This window comes from Topomyia yanbarensis, chromosome 1 (genome assembly GCF_030247195.1).
Source record: "Topomyia yanbarensis strain Yona2022 chromosome 1, ASM3024719v1, whole genome shotgun sequence".
NCBI lineage: Eukaryota > Metazoa > Arthropoda > Insecta > Diptera > Culicidae > Topomyia > Topomyia yanbarensis.
In genome coordinates, this window is record NC_080670.1 from 171699712 (window position 1) to 171723122 (window position 23411).

Consider the following 23411-nt stretch of genomic DNA (forward strand, 5'->3'; position numbering starts at 1 on the left):
GCTCCGGTAATACAGAGGTTCCGATTTTTTACTGATGATTACCAAATGGAATTGTAGGTAGGTTTTTCGTATATCTCGGACATAACAGATTTGTGGCAAAATATCACTTTGTTGCTTATCCACTGAACAAACAGTACAGTATCGTGTCCCCGTCTACTTAGTAATATGATTGAGCCACGGAAGAGAAAAGTACCGTATTTGTGGGAAAACACAGTTTCTAACAAACTCGTATTATCCCTAGAATGCACGGGGTGGACAGCTAAAGGAGAAAATAGGGCTTGATCTCATGGGACTGACTAAAAAACAGCTACATCACGTACGCCGATTCTTCTAATGCGTGTCAGCATGAATTGTGACTGCTGTCAGAAGAATGTGATCGAAGCGGAGTGCTTTGTAAAGATTTGGACGGCGCCTCGTCCCCTATGATTTGCATCGAAGTCGACAAACCTATTGGATCAACTCAAACAACACGATAAATATGAAATTATGAAAAGCGCACGTGATACTAAAGGATCTATCCAAACAGTGAACGTAAATAGTACTAATCAACTTGTTTGAGTTTATTTACTTATCTGCATTTCACCCGAGCACTACTCACGACTGCTTCTCTCGCTCGTTAGTCACCAAACTCGTATCAAAAATGCAATATGAGTGTACAGTACAGATGTATTTAATTACGTCTCAAAAATTCGGCCAACGTGGTGAGACTGATGGAAAAGAAAAAAATCTCCTGTGGTCTTCTAACCCCATCATATTTGTCCAGTTCTATATTCAATTACCATCCACTGGAGACCAAAATATTGTCTTGCTTACATCAATGTTTCGTCAGGTAACATAAGAAATAGTATATGTCCTGCTGAAGCATAGAATGGTACTGCTCGTCTCTCAAATAATGGAAACTTCCAGGCGTACAGGTTACCGGACGATCGTATTTAGATCAACGTACGGAAATTTGAACAATCTGCTTTCGACGTAGCCTTTAAAAATAAACTGACAATTTATTACCAAAGCGTCCGAGGACTACGCACAAAAATGGGTGCAGTTTATCTAGCAATCTCCTCTTTCCATTACTACGTAATGGGTAACTTGTTCTCATTGAGACCTGGTTAGATGATAGGTCGAGCAATTGCATAGTTCCTGGAGTTAAACAATTAGACAAAGTCGACATAATTTTGACTTTTACTGTGAGCCGTGTTTACCAACACTGCCATTTAGCTGTGAAGCAATGTTGGCAAACGCGGCTCACAGTAAAAGTCAAATTTATGTCAACTTTGTCAGCGTGTACAGCCTAATTGTTTAACTCCAGGAACTATGCAATTGTTTTATTTTCTAATGGGCAGTTAAGTTTAGCCGGAAAATGAGCCGGATTTCTGGCTAGTTCTAATTCGTATTCCGGCTCCAGTGACACAACCAATTCTAGTTAGAATCGATAGTGTCACTAGAATCGGAATACTATCTAGAACCAGCCGGAACTCCGGCTAAACTTTACTGGGTTGGCACGATCTACATAACTCAAATACACTGAAATGTCCATTTACGAGCTCTTTTTTTAATTTTTAAGAACTAAATTCAAAATAACGAAGCAAATTCGTAAAAAAAATTGAATTCGTACAATACAGTATGAAGTTGTATACAATTTAACATATGCTTAGCTAACTATTACTAATAAAAGTTGTGTATTTTTGAAACAGAGTTGACGATTGCAGGACAGAAATCGATGTCTGAAGCTATTTTAAAACCCAAGAAGGCGGCTTGCGAGTTGGAAAAATTCTCTGTAACCTGAACAATGTGAATATTTCCAGAATACCGTTGATGAGTAGATGAGGAAAATGAATGTATGAAGCCATTTTGAAATTCAAGATGACGAATTCCGGTTAAAATATCTCTACAACCTCAAATATATGTAGAGTAGATATCTAGGTATAGTGATTAGCGATTCGGATAATATGATTATAGAAATTTTGTTCTCAACCACAAGATGCTATCTTGGCCTTCAAAATGACGACAATCATCGATATCCGTCATCTATTCGTCAAGCCCATTAAAAATACCCTTATGGTTTGTGTTATACAGAATTTCGCTAAACTGGAATCTTGTATTTGAAAAAAGCACCAAACTACCGTTTCTATCATCTACTCATTGTTAGCGATATCGAGAATATTGTTCAACAGGAAGTCGCAATTTTAGATTGTTAAATGCCACCAAACATCTATTCTCATCATCTACTCGTTAAAACCGTTCCAAAAATACCGATATTGTTTGAGTTACTGAGAATATTGCTCAACCGGAAGTCGCCATCTTGGATTTCAAAATGGCACCAAACATGCATTTTCATCATCTACTTGTCAAACCAGTTCCAAAAATATTCAAATTGTTAAGGTTATCGAGAATATTGTTCAACCGGAGGTCATCATCTTGTAATTCAAAATGGAGCCAAACTTCCACTTTCACCATTTACTCGTATTGCTCAATCGGAAGTCATCATCTTGGATTTGGAAATGGTGCCAAACATCCTTTTTCATCATCTGCTTCTCAAGCCCTTTCCGAAAATTCCTAAACTGTCGCCATTTTGGACCTCAAAATGGTGCCAAATATCTATTCTCATCGTCTATTTGTCAATACACTAATATTGTTAGAGTTGTCTAGAACAGCGATTCTGAACCTGGAGTCTGCGGAACCCTAGGGGCCGTGAAGTCGTTGCTGGGGATCCGCAAAGAGGAAAATCTTTTCCGGACGGATATTGAAACTTCAAGTTTTTTTTATCGTATCAGACTGAAAATAATATATTGACAGCATATAAATCGATGTTAAACCGTGGGGGTCCGCAACCGCCCAGGGTAATTTCGAAGGGGTCCGCGATGACCCAAGGTGATTTCGAAGAGGTCCGCGGAGCAAACAAGGTTGAGAACCGCTGGTCTAGAATATTGCTCATCCAGAAGTCGCCATCTTGGAAATGGTACTATATATCCATTTTCATTATCTACTTGTGAACTTTTTGTACGAACCAAATCTCAAATAACGAACACCTTTTTACAAACTAGGTAATTCAATGTATGAACTCCCGGTTTGGTTCGTAAATGGAGGTTCCAGTGTACAGCCGTGATTCGCTGGTTGGTCACTTTTTAACTGGACCGCTTTTTAGTTGGACATCCGCTAGTTGTACCATTGGTCAACTAAAACGCTTCCTAACGTCAAAATCTCATGTCAAATTCTCTTTGACCATCAAACTGATAACATTTAGAAATGTAAACAGAGGCATTTTTACTAATACCGTCTTCTTTGGAGTTTTTGACGACTGTCAGTCGATCCGACTAGCGAATCAAATTCGTTAGATGGACAGAGCCTGTTGCCCAACCAGCGAATCACGGCTGTATAAAAACAACTAAATAGAAAATTCCGCCAACTAGTCCCGGTCTCCCCTATGCTGCTGTCGTTTACGATGCAGCTAACGTTAAAAATACGATGTCAAACTTTTTTTTGTACACGAAAAACGATTTTTTTTATTTAATCAGCAGTGTATATATTATTATATTTGGAAATTTAAGTGCTATCGATGTAAAGGACATTCTGTATCTCATGACCCAATCGAACCTTAAGTTTGTTCGGAAGACTCGTTAATCATTGTGATAGGTTGAGATTTCATTCAAGTACTTCCTAACGAAAAAAGCCGGTTATTACTCCTTTTTATGTTAAACCATGTATTTGTCATTAAGCTGGTGCAGAACAAAGCAAAAGGATAAGTCAAGAGAAAAAAGAAAAAAAACCGTGATTTACATGGAAAGCGCGGAGTATTTTCCTTTTCTCCTCTTGATTCCTATGAGGCGTAATTTCTATATCTACACTCAAAAAAAAGTAAACGTTATGCCTATTGATTTTACACATAGATTTTTGCAATTAACGGAGGCATATAGACACTATTTGCTGGCACATTAACCTAATGTGTGTATTTACAAGAAATATTAATCTTACATTCACATTTCATAACTATTAGGCACATAAAATCCCATTCTATAGCAATATGCACATATAACTTACGTGTGTGCATACATAGTTTATACAGTTGACACATAGAAGGTATGTGTGCGCGTGATAACAATAGCATTTCTTCTTCATATGAATTTTAAGCGGTTTGAAGCAAATAGAATTAACGTTTGGATTTTTTTCAGTGTAGGAACACAATAATTTGGTGCGGTTTGACAGCTGATTGTCATATTTCAATACAATGCTGTTCAATAGACATTGACGTCAAAATCGGAGAAATGGCGAAAGCGAACGCTTATATCCTTATAATGCCTTGTTACAATCGACCAATTAATTGTTACTGTTTTAATGAATAAGTTACTGTCACACACACAATAAATCTATAAGAAGAACGTTATAAGATCTACTATAAAAATTAAAACTTCGTAAGAAATGACTATGAAGCTCAATAAACGCAATTTCTGAACAAATTAAGTATGTAGAGATAACATTAAAACGATACTCAAGTGAAAAATTTTGACAGGAGCAAATATTATCCTAGTGAGTTATTTAAATGATAGTTATCTAACGTAGCTTTCGAGAAAAATAATTCGAATCATCAATCAATTTTCTCACATTAGAATTTCCACAAAAGTCACTTTTTACCGATGCTAGTCGTGTTGATAAATATACGGTTGATAATGAAAATACTAGATTAGTAATAACTACCGACTCAATACTAAAGCGTGACGCGGTTGATAGATTAATAATCATCTCAATTATAATTACAAAAAAAAAACAAACTAATCTCAACCAATCAAAGGTTCATTTCGACGAACCGTGTTATATAAAAAATGTAGCTGATAATCTATAACAAAAAAAAGTCGTGACTGTTGTACAGTAACTCAAATAGCTGGCAAGTTTCTAAATTCACTTCGAATAAGTTGCCCAACTACTAGCGCATAATTCTCAAACAATTATAAAATTCATAAGTTGTCAATACATAGATATAACATTTTCACGCAAAAAACACATACCATAGCATAGATAGCCAATTAAGTTATGCTTGATTATTTGTAAATTATACGGTTGCATATATTTAACTCGGTTGTACAAAACATACACAGCGACAAATGCGAACATATACCAATTGTGATAAGAGCGCGCACTTTCTGACAGCTAACACACTTTGGCTTTTCCTTAAAGTCTAGTGACTCGAATAGTTTGCGTGAATTGGCTATCAAGTTTCCTCTGATTGTGTTAGTGTGATGTTCTTGCTTCCAACGGTGAACAAAGATAACTAAAAACAAAACAAAGTAACATATCAACTATGAGGATCCTTTTAGGCTTAGAACCCCAAGGGACACAGCAATGAAGCACAGTGATGAAGTTAAAATAATGGCAAAAAAAATCAGCGCTTTGTACTGCTTTGATGATGTTCGTGAAAAGAACGAAAAAATGTTAAGCACAATAATTTTCTAAGATAGATACACTTTCTAAAATGTCACACACACGAACACAATTGAATCCAATTCTCGCTAGTTAGCAATCAATTTTATAACTGTACAAATGAATGCAGCGCTCACAGCTAATACAGTTTGTAGCAAAGAGCACAAACACTTTGAAAAAATATCTCCATTCGAAACAGTCACTATCGCAAAAGCAGAAACACATACACACTTTAAAAAAATGAAATGCTATATATACAACCATACGAAGTAATTATAGCGAAAATGAGAAAACTTGAATAAAGATCAAATTTTGTTCAATACTAAATATTTAATCGGATGTTTAATGCGAAACTTCGAAAGCCGTGGGTTGGGTATATTTATAAATTAGATTTATATGTAATAATTTTTCACTTTTTTACTAAAGTAACTGAGGCCAGGAAAACAACTTTTAAAAAATTATTTTTTTTAATTGGATGAAATACAAAAATGTAAAATGCATTATTCTTAGTTATTGAACAAAAGAAATCCTTCGCTAAAGTTTTAACGCTTTCATAGTCTCCTTGTACAGCTTCTCTCCCAACAGGTCATCCTTGGCCAGCTCCGAAATGTCCGTTTGTTCACAGTCACTATAGATAAAAAAAATACCTCTACATTCACCACACAAACCCGGAAACATATAATAACACTCACTTGAAAAACTCCCCCGAGGTTGCACTCAGTGCCGGATCGGTTGCCAGCCGGACCATAGTTTGAGCCCCCTGGGCGGGTTTTTTCATAAACAGCCACATCCAAGGGTAGGTGAACACTTTGGCAAACAGTGCCCTCATAACGGGTGAGTATCTGAGATGATCGGTTCCACGAACCAACCCAGGGCTGCACACATTGATAGTGACTTTGGATTTTGCTGTGGAAGAGAGTTGCCCAAATAGTATAAATAACGGGACATAAATGTTCGCAACGCGTCCATCGAGAGAATACTCCAACAATTTTGGCAACCTACCAAAAATTCGAAGAATATTTACGAAGTACGGTTTAAAGTTCACATCTTAAAGGGCTTGAAAGCTTCATAAACCGCTAATGAAAAATCAAACATAATGAAACTGAATCCCTCTGGATAAAGACTCGCCATCTCTATCGTTTGTTTACCATATATCTGTCAGTGTCATTCAAATCGAGCACTGGACCTCAATGATCCTCGTTTCAGAAACGATTTCGATGCAATTTTCTTCGAATTGAGTGCTTTTGACAGGTCTTTTGCTCGATTGGAATGACACTGACAGATAAATGGTAAACACACAATGACACTGACAGATAAATGGTAAAACGACAGAGATAAACGGTAAACAAACGACAGAGGGATTCAGCGTCTTTAATCAAACAGTTCGGTAAATTACGATAAGCTTAAGCAGCTCTCTTATCCAAACATTTGGCTGCTTGGGTTCTGTGCCCAAAGTCACAAATGAAACGGATAGTGCAATTCCTTGCTTCTAGCTCCGTGAGCAATTCATCAAAGTCCGAAAAATCCAATTCCCCGCGGTGATTGCTTTGCAACCTAAGCACGTCTGGTTGGCCATCTTTCGTATAAGCATTAAGAGTACGGCCATCGAACCGCAATCACAAATTCAATAAATCCCCTATAGTTAGAACTCACCCGCTTTCAGTTTTCCAGCTAGCACTCGACTGACCATCACAACGGCCAGTTTGGAATGGGAAAATGCATCTCTTGCGTGATACCCGGGTGCCCAGCTTCCGGTGTTGAGCGGATCCTCAATGTTCATTTTGGCTGCCGTATACCCATGGGCGGAAACATTAATTACCCGGCCTTGCTGAGCTCGTTCCAGCATTGGCAGCAGCAATTGAGTTAGCAAAAAATGTCCTGAAAAGAAACGTTTACGAATCAGGAGAAGCGAAGGGGTAGCATGCACAGGAAAGAATCAAACAAGTGTGAAATTGTTACAAATTGGTATCGTTAGCAGGAGTATTGTTGACTGCCATTAAGGGCAGGGCTGAAACCAACTAAATGCTTCGGCAGTTTAAGAATAACAACTATTAAATAGGGGAAGGGTGCCGTAGATGGATATCTAAAGTCTAGAATGCTATTTTCAAAAATTTCAAGCAATTTTCACTATTTAACCCTTGCATTTCAACTTTTTTTTCCAGCGCATATAAGGCTTCAAAATAATTTCCCGTGAGACTGTTGGAGTAAAAAAATACGATAAACATGTTTTACTCAAGATATGTGCTTCTCTCGCTGGGCTACTAACTGCGTAATTTTTATCTTTCAAAGCTGAATACAATTCTACTAAAATACTAGTCCAATTATATGGAAAAGATATTCGAAGATGACTATCAATTTTTAATAATATTGCAGGACAACGAAGTTCTATCAAAGTTTTTCACCTTTAGCTGAAACTGTTCCTGGCCGCACTGCTTCAACGGAATCCAATAAGTCTAATTGCAATAACTTCAGTTCTACTGATAATCCTAGCAATTGTGAGTGCCCAAATGAAAGATGATAGCCCCAGCTATTAAGCTTACTTATTTTTGTAAACAAATCTTATGAAAACCAAAAGTTGTAGCTGGTTAAAAACGTTGTAGTTTATAAACAACATTGGCATGAAGAGGATAAGTTTAATTAAATAAGCTAAATGAAAATTTGTTTATTACTTTTATCGTCCTAAAATCGTGGATATATTTGTGTATCAAGTCTCAGAAGTGGCCCAAAGGGTGTATTTTTTATCTGTCTATTGAACACCTTTCGAATATTATTCATAGATGACCCAAAAAATGTCCGTATTACCCGCTACATAGACTTTTCTACGGCTCATGTACGTACACGCCATATGACACAAATACTACATCACAAGCTGGTGGAAAATAATAAACAAAGCCAGCAAAAGTAAATGGGATTGTTTTCAACCAGGAAACTTCATTAGTGTTCGTGAGACCGGTCGAAAAGAACTCAATTCTACGGCAGTGTTCCCCTGCTATTAATAAAATCGTTTCAGCGAAAAAATGCATTAAAACGATATAAATATACAACAAACAAACACCCCATACCCAAATAGTTGCACTGTAAGTGCGCCTCGAATCCATCCACGGTTCGCTCTTCCGGATGAAATATGATACCGGCGTTGTTGATCAGCACGTCGATCTGCGAATGACGGGACTGAACCTCCCGTACGAACCTCCGGATGCAGTCGAACGAACGCAAATCAAGAGGCAGCAGCTCCAGCGAGGCGCCAGGAATTTCACGAATGATTGATTGCATTGCTCGGTCACCTTTCTCCATGCTGCGGCACGCCATTATGATGTGAGCCGAACGACGCACCAGCTCCTTGCACAGTTCCTTGCCAATGCCACCGCTGGCACCGGTTACCACTACGATCCGGTCGCGGATGGAGTTTGTGTTGGGACATACCTGACCGCCCATGTACAGTCTGGAAGAAAGAAAATGCGTACGGTTCATTATTTTTGTGTTAGCACATATAAGTAACAAGATCACTATAATCTAAGGGAATGCCGAAAAATGGTGACTTTATTGTTAGTTTGGCGTGATTTAATATATGTATTTTTGCTCTCGTTTCTTAAAATTCTCGAACAATTTGGAAACTTGATAAAGTTCAAGCACAGGTTGGGCTCAGAATAATATACGTTATCAGTGACGTAATGGCGTAAAAATAATGTGTTATACGGGAAAAATTAAAATAGAATGGAGAAAAAATTAGAATGGTGATAAAATATTACTAAATAAAAGGTGTTCGTCATTTATTTAAATGAAATTTAACACACAAACAATCGGTGACACCAATTATTGTTCATTATTCATTTATTTTAGTAGCGTATGATATGAAATGTAATGTTTCAAAATAATTTCTGACAAATGTCAACCGCGACTACGTTTTGTATGTCCTATTCTGTCGGTCCAATTTTAATCAATTTTGGCCAACGTTGAGGTTGATGCAACATTGAAATGTTGATGAAATTTCAAAAAAAACTGAAGAATTAAGATCATACGTTAACTCAGTTGTCAGAAAATCATAAATCATTCTGAGTGTTAGCAATATCTTAGCACAATCCCAGAAATGGTCCAATACGCTGAGAAGCGGCTGCGAAGCCATTTGAAACAGAAGGCCAAAAATTTACAAAGAGATTGTAATTCTTATTAGGATTCATATCGCTTACTCTCACAGATCCAGTTACAATATTCAAATAGCACTATAAAGTAGTGGAATCCGTTACAAATGTGATTTGGTTTTTTATTATGGTTTTGCCAACTAAATTAGTAAGCCCAAAATGAATTTTTCTCGCGTAATAGTCGTTATACTTATTTCTTTGTTTATGTGACACGGCTCAATGCGTTAGCATAACTGAGCCGCGGGTCACAATATGTAAGAATTAAAATTAACTTTTAAAGTTCCTGTCTATCGGGCTTTGTTAATGCAGCTTGCTGCTGCGTGTTGAAATCCTCTTCTTCGGCGGTGAAACATTAGCTGCGTTGTCTGCTGCAATAAAAAATATTTGAAAGTATTGGTGTCTTGGGGACAGTTACGTTATTTTAAAGGGGAGGGTAGCACAATCGGTTAGTCGCTTAGCACAAATCGAGTTGTGCTTGCAAACAGCGTGATAGCCTGTGCCGCTATGTGCCACAATGTACCATGGTGTTTAGCAAAACAAAAACACGGGTTGCTGTGATCATTTAGTTACACTTTGTTGAGTGTTTTCTAGTTTACAGAAGTGTGTCTCAATGTGCCACAAATGTGATAACGAGTGAAATGATTGTGCGTTACTATATTCTCACTAGTATTTTTCTCCTTTCAGCTGAGCCATCAGAGACATTTTACGAGATTTTAAGTGATTTGAACGTAAAATGAATTTTTGGCAGCATTTTTAAGGGCATGATTCAAGGGTTTTTTGCATAATTTGACCATAGGAACTACATCCGGTTATTTTCGTTTTTCAAAGAAATGGTTGATGCATACAGCATTACCTCACCAAAATTATTCATGTGATAAAATTACATCGTAAAATCGCCAAAAATAAATAGTTGGTTTAATTAGTGTTTAGATAACCGTTGGTCATAAATTTTTATTGATTTCTAACTTCTAACGCGATAACAACAACGACACTCGCGAATGCCCGCGATCACACTACACTCATTCGAAAGATTTTAATTTTCTCTTTAAAATGAGTATATGCTAGTTTTGCGAAAACTTGCAATAAACAATCAAAATTTAAAAAAAAACTGTATGGAGACACTGATATTGAATTTGAATAATCACTTTATAGCTAGAATAATGACACGAATACAACTTTCAAATAGTATTGAGAGCATGATCTACAAGGGTTTTACTAGTGATCAAGAGTAAGGAGCCGAGTGGGAAGTATGTTTTGCCTTTCTAATATAAAGAAAGGCTATGCAATCACTGTAAAAATCGATATCTTAACCGAGGCCCGGAGGGCCGAGTGTTATACACCATTCGATTCAGTTCGTCGAGATCGGCAAAATGTCTGTGTGTGTGTGTGTGTATGTATGTGTGTGTATGTGTGTGTGTCATTTAAACTCACACAATTTTCTCAGAGATGGCTGAACCGATTTTCGCAAACTTAGTTTCATCTGAAAAGTATAACGCTCCCATAAGCTGCTATTGAATTTTTAGTTGATCCGACTTCCGGTACCGGAGTTACGGGTTGAAGAGTGCGGTCACACAGCAAATTCCCATATAAACTGGTACCACCATGATGTTCAAATGATGTAAAACATATTAAAATTGATGTAACATTACTCTAGTTTGCGGGTCTGGATCACTAATGATCAATCAAAGTAGCTTTGACCACATTGGCCACCTATGACGGTTCATGACGCCCTCGGGGAACCCGCCAAGTTCCTAAGCTAATATCAAACCCATTCCCCAACGAATTCTCTACCGATTTTTACAAACTTGATTTCAAATGAAAGATACAGTAATGCCATTGACTGCTGCTGAATTTCATTCGGTTCTGACTCTTGCTTCCGGAGTTACAGGGGTGTTAGTAAGGATACACTGGAATTTCCCATATAAATCGGTACAATCGTAATACCTCAGAGGCTAAAAACTATTGAAATGGTCACCAAATTACTTCTAATCGCAGATCTAGATCACTGATTGCCAATCAAACATTCTTTGAATATATTGTCCACTATCGACGATTCCGGAAGTCCGGAATTCCGGGCATATTCCACAATTAAAGTCACATCGGTTCTTCGGTGATGACTGAACCGATTTTCTCAAACCAAGTCTCAAATGGAAGGCAAAATATGCAGTTGAGTATTACGTCGCCGCCCCTCCTCCCCCCGCCTTGCCCTTACACCTCCCTCTTTCATCACTCCCCTCCCCTTGGACCACCCTCACGCCCGCATTTCCTTCATCCACCCCGTATACCGAAATAAGATGAAGGATTTCTGACGCATCCTCCACTCCCACTCTACTAACCCCCCATTCCCTACACGTTCAAACCCATTCCACCAACCTTTCCAAATTATAATCACATGAAGATAACATTGAACTCATGCTTATTAAGCTAATTAAATATTATTCTTTTGCCTTTCTCATATAGAAAGGTTATGCAATTGCTTCAAAAACCGATTTTCTAACCGAGGCCCGGAGGGCCGAGTCTCATATAACATTCGACTCAGTTCGCCGAGATCGCAAAATATCTGTGTGTATGTATGTATGTATGTATGTATGTATGTATGTATGTATGTATGTATGTATGTATGTATGTATGTATGTATGTATGTATGTATGTATGTATGTATGTATGTATGTATGTATGTATGTATGTATGTATGTATGTATGTATGTATGTATGTATGTATGTATGTATGTATGTATGTATGTATGTATGTATGTATGTATGTATGTATGTATGTATGTATGTATGTATGTATGTATGTATGTATGTATGTATGTATGTATGTATGTATGTATGTATGTATGTATGTATGTATGTATGTATGTATGTATGTATGTATGTATGTATGTATGTATGTATGTATGTATGTGTGTATGTGCGGATTTGTTAACAAAATGTCCACATCGGTTTCTTGGAGATGGCTGAACCGATTTTTACAAACTAAGATTCAAATGAAAGGTATAATATTCCCATAGGTTGCTATTGAATTTCATTTTCAACCGACATCTTGTTCCGGATTACGAGTTGAAAAGTATGGTTACAAAACAAAATTTGTTGATTTGTCCACATCGGTTTCTCGGAATTTTCTGAACCGATTTTGACAAACTTGATTTTAAATTAAAGGTCCATCAGCTGCTGTTGAATTTTGTGTGGATCCGAGTTCTGGTTCCTGAATTACAGGGTGATACGTACGATCACGCAGCAAATCCCGATTCTAACGAATTCTGCGATGAATTGGTGAGGTGATTTTTTTCCAAAATATAAACACAACTGTTGAATTTGTAGATCTAGGTCACCAACAGTCATTCAAAGTCTCTTTGGTCATACTGGCCACCATCGACGGATCCGGAAGCATCCAAATTCAGAATAACGGTTATATTGGTTTTTCGAAAATGGCTAGAACGATTTAATCAACTTAGTCTCAAATGAAAGGTGTTGCGTCCCCGGAAACTGATATTAAATTCCATCTCCATCCGACTTCCAGCTCCGGAGTTACGGGTTGTGGAGTGCGATCACATAGTAAACTCCGATTCAAACCGATACCTCGATGAATGCAAAAAGGTACTCTTATATATACTTACCAAGTGTAATAAGAATGAAAGACATTTCCATAATGTTATATTGTACGAACCAGTTATTAAATCATAGTTTGGAGAAATGAGAAAGGCACAATTGCACCTATAGGTGGATTAAAACAGGTTTTTTTAGATGGTAGGGGTATTAAGAATGATTGAAAATCAGTAAATATTTTCGATCATCTGAAATAGGTTATAAAATGTTTCTGGAACTATTTCTTGTTAACTTGCACAATAACTGTCAACTAGAGTGAACACAGTTGAGTTCTAGTCATTTGGTGAGACTATTTTGATCCAAATTTGCATAGCACTGATATAGCTTAAGGGTATGCGATATTATCCAAATAAAATAAGACCATTTTAAAATGAACCATACACACCAAAAAAGGGTTGTGGATTTATTTTCATCTAAGATATGAAATAAGCAATCTAAGTAACTTAAAACACACCTACGAAAAAAAAATGTTAACCATCTTGTTGATTAGTGAGTGTAATTATACATTCCACTAAGACGCTCAAAATGTTTGTTTTGAAAATGATAGAAAATGTAGCTTTCATATCAAGTAACCCACTAATGAATTAATTGTTCCAAAATTTATTTATTTATTTATTTATTTATTTATTTATTTATTTCGTCAATCGATGTAGACTACAGATTTCCTTAATTACTAATGTGTATATTTCGTGAATTTAGTATAAATGAAGCAATTTCGGCTTTTAGTGAATCATCCTCTTACGCGTTAGAATTTCTTTTGTGTATAAAATATTGCTTTAGTTTCAGTTTAGACATTGTAAAATCAATTGAGTCGCAATAGTGATTATAAATAGACATCATTCGATTTATGGGGCTATATTTTGCATAGTTTGTGCGAAAAGGAGTTATTGAAAATATACTTCGATTTCGTAGCTGTCGTGAAGGTGCATAAAAGTTCAATTTGGATAAAATTTCAGCTGAATCGATACGATGCGAAACGATATTATTAATGAATGAGAGCATTGCAAATTCGCGACGCTCCTTTAATGTTTGAATATTGATAAGCAAGCAGCGTGCTTCATAAGATGGCAGAGGGAATGCTGTCCATCCTAATTTACGAAGGGCAAATAATAAAAACTGTTTTTGTACCGATTCTATTCGTTCTTCATGTCTGCTTGAAAAAGGGCACCAAATAATACTGCAATATTCCAATATCGACCTAACATATGCAATATATAATATTTTTATTGTATAAGGATCTTCAAAATGATAGCTAAAGCGTTTTATAAAACTGAGCATGTTGTTAGCTTTGTGTATAATTGTGTTATAATGATCAATAAAATTTAACTTTGAATCTAATATAACACCTAAATCCCTAATTCTTTCGCATTTTACTACAGTCTGATTTCCTAAGGTAATCTCAACATTCGGTGTTTGTCGTTTTCTACTAAAGGTTATTGAATTACACTTTTTCACGTTCAGTTGTAAGAGGCTTTTTTGACACCACATGTGGAAAATTTGTATTTCGTTTTGAAATGTATTAATATCCTCGGCATTTCTTATCTCCAAATAAAGTTTCATATCGTCCGCATAAATTAGTATTTTCAGTTTTTTGAGAATGAAGGAGATATCGTTCACGTATAAAATAAACAATAGAGGGCCTAAATGAGAGCCTTGTGGAACTCCTGAGGTGACTTTAATCGGATTAGATTGCTTTCCTTTAAATTTAATTATTTGCTGACGTTCGGAGAGATATGATTCTAACCATGTAAGTAGCCCAGGCTCAATGCCGATCTTTGTCAATTTATAAAGTAACATTGGGATGTCAATGCGATCAAATGCTTTACTAAAGTCTGTATAAAGTGCCTCCACGTAGTTTCCATTATCCATTGCAATCAGTGTATAATTAATAAATTCTAGTAAGTTTGTTGAGGTCGAACGACCTTTGAAGAAGCCATGCTGGAGGTTGGAAATTCTGTTTTTTATTTGAAGAAATATTTTTTCGTTAATGATTGATTCGAAAAGTTTCGGAATACAGGAGATTATGGCTATACCACGATAATTACGTACGTCAGATTTTTTGCCAGATTTATATATAGGCACTAAAAAAGATTTTTTCCATATTTTAGGGAACTGTCCAGATTGCAAAGACATATTAAACAGCCAGAACAATGGGGCAGTTAACTCGGCTGCTAGGTTTTTCATAAATAATGGTGGGATTCCATCAGGGCCAGAACCTTTTGATACATCTAAATGTTTTAGAGAATTGAAAATGTCTTCCACTATGACATGATTGACACTAATATCCAAAGGAAAATCGGGAAGAAAAGCGAAGTAATCGCGATCACGGTCTTGTTCAGAAAAAGTCGTATATATTTCTTGGAAGAATGTTGCAAATAGGTTGCAGATTTCTTCCGAGTTATCATGTACGTTGTCATCCAAGTGCATTGTTGATGGGAAATTGTCTGATTTTAATTTAGTTTTGACGTAGTTGAAAAAATTCTTTGGACAAGATTTGATCTGCTGTTCCGTTTTTGAATTATAATCCGCAAGTGCAGAATCTATGGCCATATTTAGTTTATCGCAAATGTCGAAATATTTTTCCAAGTCCTCATTATTTTGGTTTTTCTTATATAGCTTATGGGCTTTTTGCTTCCTATTTTTCAAACTCTTAATTTGTCTATTATACCAAACGGGATGCTTCGAGTTGCCGTGTCGTCTTTTTTTCTTAATAGGCACCTCTTCATAAATTATTTTGAAAATAATTTTGTAAAATACGTCCACTGCGGTTACAATATTTTCTTCATTTCTAAGGCTATTTTGCCAGTCGACACTACTTAGCTTCCGCCTGATATTGTCATAATTGGCTTTATGGTATTCAAAGACTTCTTCAAAGTCACAATCGCTGGGTTTTTGAATTTCATGGATGAATAAGGAAAATTCAATAGCAGTATGAAATGCTTCATTTTTCCACAAAGGAGTTAGAGATTCAGATACACAGAAGTCTTCCTGAATGTTTGTAAATAAAAGATCGAGATAGCAATTCTGTCGATTTTTTACGTGATTTATTTGATTTAGTCCTATGCTAGCAGTTTTGTCGAAAATATACTGCAATGTTTCGTTTTCTCCCACGACTGGGATTAAAATATGTTCGTTTTCAGAGTCCGGAATAAAATCTGCGTTGCGTTGGTTAAAGTCACCGTAAATGTGAACTTTAACCTCGGCTGGGAGTTCAGATAAAATTTGTTCAGCAATTTGGAAAAAAGCTTCGTACCATGTTATATTAGCATGCTCTGGTGGGAAATATACAGAGGCAAAAACATGCATTTCGCCGGCAATGTTTGATTTAACCCACACATGTTCAAATTCCTTAAACTTCACTGTGACTAGAATTTCTGAATTAAATTGAGCCGAAATACCCACAAGTACTCCCCCGCCAGACTTCTTTTGAGATTCGTGAAGATTTCGATCGTCTCTGAATACGTTAAAACCACTGCCGAAAATTTCTTCACTTTTTACGCTATCGTCCCAGCTAGTTTCAGTTCCTAATATAACCAAAAATGACGAACCTAATATACGTTTATGAATTTCTGCCATTTTGGCTGGACTTTTCATCCTATTAAAATTTTGACAATACATTAATAATTCTGTCGCAGTCTTTTTTGTATTGGAAAGTCTACCATCATTATCTAATTCTTGGAAAACACTGTGCTCAACAGCAAACTCGTCTTTTTCTTCTTCTAAGGAAAGTGTCGAAACTACCGAAAACACGAATGTTGAAAGCGGCATGCCTCACACGGTGATGATGATGGCGAACATTCCGTATTTACTGCATTTAATTGTTGCGATGATCTTGATGTATCACGTGCTGGGTAGGGATTCAAAATCTCGCCTCGTGTAAATTGAATCGATGGAATATAATTTGTAGGTAGGCCGGAAAAACGATCCTTGGCTGCTGCAAGAAGCACTCTATCCGGTGGTAGAAAATTCGTGTTGCAGCTATGATTGGGATGACGGTTTTGGTTATGACTGGAGCTACTGGCACGATTAAAAAAGTTGCGATTGGAAAAATTGGCCGGCGGGCCATAATAACGATCGTTTATTGTTGCAGGGGGTCTCCGATCAGGTGGAAAAATATTGTTGTTGTTGTTGTTTTTAATATTAGTATTCCGGTTTCTAAATATTTGTTTCTTTTTACGCCTTCTAGCCTTATCCGCCTGTTTTTGTTGATTCAATCGATTTATTTCTCGCGCATCGTACTCACTCCAGTCAGCTTTCCATACTTTTTTTGTGCCCAAGAAACGCCACCCTGAGTTAATAGCGTTATTTAATTCAATTTCCAAACTGGGGCGTGAGTCATTCGGCGATAGCAATTGCGCGGTCTTATTATTCGCATATACATATGCTGACATCGATTTAACCTCGTTGAGAATTTCTGGCAGCAACGTTGATTCATGTGACGACCGTAGTTGCCGGGTGCTTTTGTTTTCATTGAGGGCAACTGAGACCGACTTCAACTCGTCGAGAATCTCGTATCCTAGGGTGGAATTTGGAGGATTACTGTTGGCTGTGTCTAAAGACAGCTGACTAAGCTGACTTATTTCCGCGTTCATGTCACGCAAATCAGCGGATAATTCCGAAGTAACTGTTTTTAACGATTCGTATACACTATCTGATGTTGACTTAATTGCTGTGTCAAGCAGAGAGGTAACGTGGTTTTTTATTGCAATAACACTGCCGGCTAGACTACTATTTTTGTTGATTGCAATCAATTCCTGTTTAACAGTAGTGAGAAGTATTTCTAGGCCTTCGAGTGCCTCATGTACTAGGTCCGGCTTGTTTTGCTGAAATGTTAGTTGATGAATCACTTCAGTATTCTCCCGTATTTGTTTTTCCAGAAGTTTTTGCTGCTCGGCGAGTCCGTTGAAAGCAATTTTCCCATGTAGTAGTTCCTGACACGAGTCGCAGCATGGCAGTATGTACGAGTTGACATCAACCAATCTCCTGTCCTTTCTCCTTAGTGATCCCCGCTGCACGGTCACGCCAATGCAAGCTGCATGATACTTCCTTGGGCATCCAACACACGTCCACAGAATCGAATCCGCAGAGGCGTCCAAGGCACAAATTTCGCAGTTCATTTTATTATCGTTCGCACTTTTTTTAAAATCGGTCACTTAAAACAAAACAAACTTTAGCACGCGGCGCGCGGTCAAATTGAAACAAAACAAACTTTAGCACGAGGCGCTTGGTGAAATTAAAATTAAACAAACTTTAGCGCGCGATACCGGGAGCGAATGCAAAACACGTCCACACTTATTGACGACTAAATATCGTATCCGTCGTTAGTCGAACACATCTTATTTGATCCGTCAAAACAAAATAGTCATTTCTGAAGCCCCATCATGAGATGTGAATTAATTCGTTTCAATATGGAAAATAAATTCCAAAATTACTATTGAAAAAAAATCATTATAAAAGACAAAATAGTTACTTTTGAGCCACTCTAATAAGTAGTAAAATTAACTTCTATTTGTATAATTAAAATAAAAATTCAGCGCACAAAAACATCTTAAAAAAATGTTGAGCCTTCACAACAAAATAATTTTTTTGAGCCACCCTAATGCATAATGAAATTTTTTTACATGTGTTAATATCAAAAACGATTTAGAACACGAAAATTAATATACACATTTTTAGGAACGATTTCGAAAAAAAAATGTTTTTGAGACACCCTAATGAATAGTAAACGCTTATTTTTGAAATGTATTAATATCAAAAACGAATTCAGCGTACCAAACTTACATAAAATCGTCCTATTTGAACCGATACGAAAAAGTTTGGATTTTAGTCCACCTTTTGTTCTAAGTCGTGCCCGAATAGAAATGAAACCTTGATTTTCACTGTGACAGTACAGTATTTTTACAATAATTTACAGTAAGTTTTAGTGTTATTCTACAATACAAAAACAATAAACTTTAACGTTTTTATAGTAAATTTCAATGTAAAATAGACTTTTACAGTGAAAAAGGGGGGTGGTTATGCATCTTAACATTAAAAAAATCAGTTTTTCTCCGCACATTTTTTTCTCGAAAACAGTAAAATTTAATGTGAATGCACTGTATCAGTTTTTTGCTGAACAGTGAAATTTATTGTTACATGAAATTTTATTGTAAATCTACTGTGAGAACTTGGCATCGAACAATGTTGAAACAGTAATAACTATAATATTTATTATTTTATGATTGTTTGTAGGGTAAATGCTATTGTAAAATTCTATCCGGGTGGTGCCCTTGGTTGTAACCCATCAGGGTAACAATTTAGCCCTGGGGGGAAATATACCATTTTTTGGATATAAGCTCCGCAGCGTGTATTTGTTGACATATAAAATTATGCTCACCACCAGCCCCCTGTCAAGGACGACGTCTCTGTACAGCCAGCATCACTGCCATGAAAGGCAAAACATTGATTTTGAACCGAATGATTAGAAGCTGTATTTAGTTACAAAATGTCGATTTTCTGAATGATATGATATTAAATCATCCCACAAGATGCAAAACGTCGTGTGGAATGCTTGAATATCGAGCATGGTGCCGAACATAATTCTTTGTTTGGGGCTTTATAGCTATAACGCCCCATATATGTCGGTCGCTGTCAAACTCCATATGATGGTATAGGGTTGCCAGGATGCTGCTCACCACTGTTCGGTACCGTTCACCTTTTCTTGTAAATTTTGTTCATTAGATAGATAATTTTTGTTAAACATGTGTAAATAAGTAGCATAGGGTTTAGCCACCGCTCTCCTCTTGCTGCAAAAAGTATGCTGCCTATTCTTCACATAGCGATGACAGCTACGCGGCGGTGCATTTTGTGGTGTTTGTTTTGGTGGAGTGCAGAAGGCAGCCATCGTAAACTTTTAGAGAGTGACGGACCATACCACGAACAGACGTTCGAAAGCCATTTCTTCTTTTCGGGACAGTTTCCCGCCACCGTAACAAAAGTTCGTCAGTGTATCGGTGTGTGGTCCGGGCATACGAAAAAAGTCCTGGTGTAGTGTCGCCGAAACGGGAAGCTAACCGCCAAGGAGCCACTCGCCTTCCCTGTCTAAATAAAAAGAACCCAAGTGACACCAGTGCCGTTCTCACTATGGAGGAACAGTCAAACGAGCCTAGCTCTCCTCCAAAGTTAATCGCAAAGGAGAACGAAGCATGGCGGACAAAGGTTCCCCCTGAGGTATGTCACTGCGGTGTCTACCTGGGTAATTCACGAGGAGTGAGTGGACTCGGCGAAAGTTCGCCAACGTCGCTAAGGAGGTTCCAACAATGGACCACTTCTCTAGCTAAACGACAAGGACCGCTGCCGGAGCAGCCAACGGAAATCGGGAGAACTTGGCTGTTGTAGTCCCGTCCGGTCGGAGGAATCGCCCACCTTTCCGCCCAGCAGTAGCACATCACCAGCAGCAGCAGAGGAGAGAGTCAAAGAGGAATAAACGTCGGTAAATTTATTTTGTTTGTTTACCTTCTTGTTTGTATACGAAAATCCGAAATTATTGTAGAGGCACCTAGGCCGCCCTGAAAAGAAGGGTCCGCCGGGCAATCAGAACCCGAGTAGTGGGCAAACCGCTACTTACAGAGTGTGGGTCCAAAAAGCTCCGTCATTTGTGAATGGCATCTAAACCCTTATCCACGGGTACTCATTTCAACAAAAGCACATTTCCTCCAAAATGAGTTAAATTTTTTAGAAAGCCCAATATGATGTCTGATCGAAGTGGGCTAAGTTCTTCCGACATTGAAATGAGTAAATTTAACTCATTTCTGGTAAAAACCGCTCCGTGCCAAAAATAAGTAAAAGTAGGTGATGCAAGAAGTAGATGTAGTATCGATTTCCGATAAAGCAAGATGTAGTATCACTTCCGATAAAGAGAGCTCACGTCGATCGGACATCGTATTGGGCTCTCTGACAAATTTTACTCATTTTTAGTCAAAATCAAACATAGATTGTAAGGTGTAATCTGTTTCGCCATGATGTCAAAGAGCAAAGGCTTGGACAACCTCGATTCTGTCAACCCAGTTTTGGTAGCACGGAACAAAATTCGAAGTGTTCAGCACAGTAAAGCGAATTAAGACAACTTACGCCCCTAAAGTTTTTTTACTATCCGGAAAATACACCCTAACTATCTTGATGCCTTATCCTAAATGTCTGAATTTTTCTGGTTTGAACGTAAGTGCCAAATTCCAAGTACCGTGAGAGTGTCTTGGAATACTCGAGTCAAACAAATGATAGTGGAACTAAATCGGTTAACGTTTCAGCGTGAGCGGAACGATTGAATATTAGCTCGGGTTTAAAAAATCGGTTCAAATCACACCTCGTACTGAAGCTGCCCAGTTCACTGTGAAGAAATTCGGCATCGGTTGAATCTTGTCAAAAAATCTTCATTCCGTCGAAGAAGAAAAGTTGGGATCAGTGTAATTTTATAATGGCGTCATTAAAATAGTGAACAAAAATTGGGAAGCCGGATGTAGGGATGAATGGTGTAGAGAGACAGTTCTTAATACTGGTTGGGAGTTGTCTTCCATCTTGGTAGAAACCAGCGGAGAAGTCATCAAGATAAACGATTCCACGATCAAATTTACAGATATCTAGAGCCAAAATTTCTCTCCTTAAAAAAAATTCTTTGCTGCATAACAAACAACATTTCACATTAGTTCAATGCTAAGAATGCAATTTAATCAAATTTGGCCATTCAGACCCAAACTCCGGCAATTCCTCCAAGACAACTTAATATAGAAAGTACAGTCTGATTCAACATGAGGTTTTTTTAACAGGGCATTTTCTAGTTGTTAGCGGGCCATGCTAGTGTTGTTCAGTATTGTTTGCCGTTATATAATGAACATCCTATTTCTAAACGAAGAACTATTGAAAAAATAATATATTTTTGTATTTTAGAACAATAACATCCACATTTCCCTCATGAGATTACAAAAAGATATCAACTTTCAAAATTACCGGATCTTATGTGCAAAGTATCGTATTTCCCAGTCAAAAAAAGAGCGCCAGAAAATTTTAACAACCGTGAATTTCGTGAACTGTTACTTGTTAAATTAATTGAAAAGTTAAAAAAAAGTTTCACTTTATGACACCCATTATCGATACATATGCAAAAAATACTTTCCTTTTTCAAAATAAACATTCACACATTCATTCGATTCGTTCCTTTTAGAAATCAATTAAATCACTGTGAATCAAAAAATATCATCACTAACCTCACCGTAGCTATCAAGAACACAATGCCGGAAATAATAAACGGCCACCAGCTGGCAAAGGGATCCGCATCCGCTAAAGCCGCCCTAATCTCGTCCATTCTTAGCGTCAAGAATATTGCTGAGATTTAAAAGCACTAACTGTTGACTGATAGCGGGTGTTCTGGTTTCAGCCGTACTTGGGACAAATTCCTTTGTTGAATATTCCTCCCACTGGCAATAGCACTGGTAAATTATTCTCCTTTCTGTTGCTGGCAAATGACACAGCATCGATAGAAAATTTGACTCGAAACTAGTATCCACTGCTGCTCACTGCCTATTTTACATTCCTGTTTGGTAACCTATAATCCAGGATGCACTCGTGATGGTAACTGATCTTCAATAAACTCACTGCCACTGTAGGCTCGATATCATCAAGGAGCCTCACTATTTTACAAATCACCGACTCACTCCATCGCCTCGGTGAAACTCGATAGTATACATGCGTCTCCCTGGACCTGTGCGCTCTGACCATAAAACTCCATTAACCAAAGTGTACGATGATGGATGATCACTGATAGAGCTTACACCACATACTGATGCGTAGGGGATTTTACCTCCCCGTTCCCGCAATTGAATTAGTACCCCTCAGTGACCGCTTATTGTGTATGACGTTGGATGTGTTGCTGGGGAACACTCTCTCCGTCTCTGGCAGTTCCGAAGTTAAATGCAATTTTGAAAACGCGATGAGCATGTTTTCAGACTTTGGTTCGATGAAATCATAGCTTCGCTGCTGGCAAACCGGAAACGTTCAATTGATGTTATAGCTTGTGACGCTGTTCGTCTGGATGCAGTGATATGTGTGATTTGTACCAAGCCAGAATTTAATAACATATAAACAAACGATACAGTTCTAACCAAGTACACATCGCATTCGTAGATTCAGTTGCATTCTATGTTAGTGAGAAAATTTCACTTTTGTTGGAATTTGTCTGACATAAACATTTAACTAATTTATCTGTTTATGGTGCAATACCAA

At 37.4% G+C, this 23411-nt stretch overlaps 1 protein-coding gene across 1 annotated transcript; it reads right to left on the reverse strand.

Annotated features, from left to right (window-relative positions):
• Nucleotides 1–5910: 5910 nt before the first annotated feature.
• LOC131681209 (retinol dehydrogenase 12) lies at nt 5911–23158 on the reverse strand. The gene is made up of 5 exons (XM_058961918.1): nt 22397–23158; nt 8472–8851; nt 7063–7287; nt 6102–6315; nt 5911–6037 (listed from the first exon to the last, which is right to left on the reverse strand). The coding sequence occupies exons 1-5, from the start codon at nt 22492–22494 to the stop codon at nt 5944–5946; spliced, it is 1011 nt and encodes a 336-aa protein (XP_058817901.1). The 5' UTR covers nt 22495–23158; the 3' UTR covers nt 5911–5943.
• Between the last annotated feature and the right edge of the window lie 253 nt (nt 23159–23411).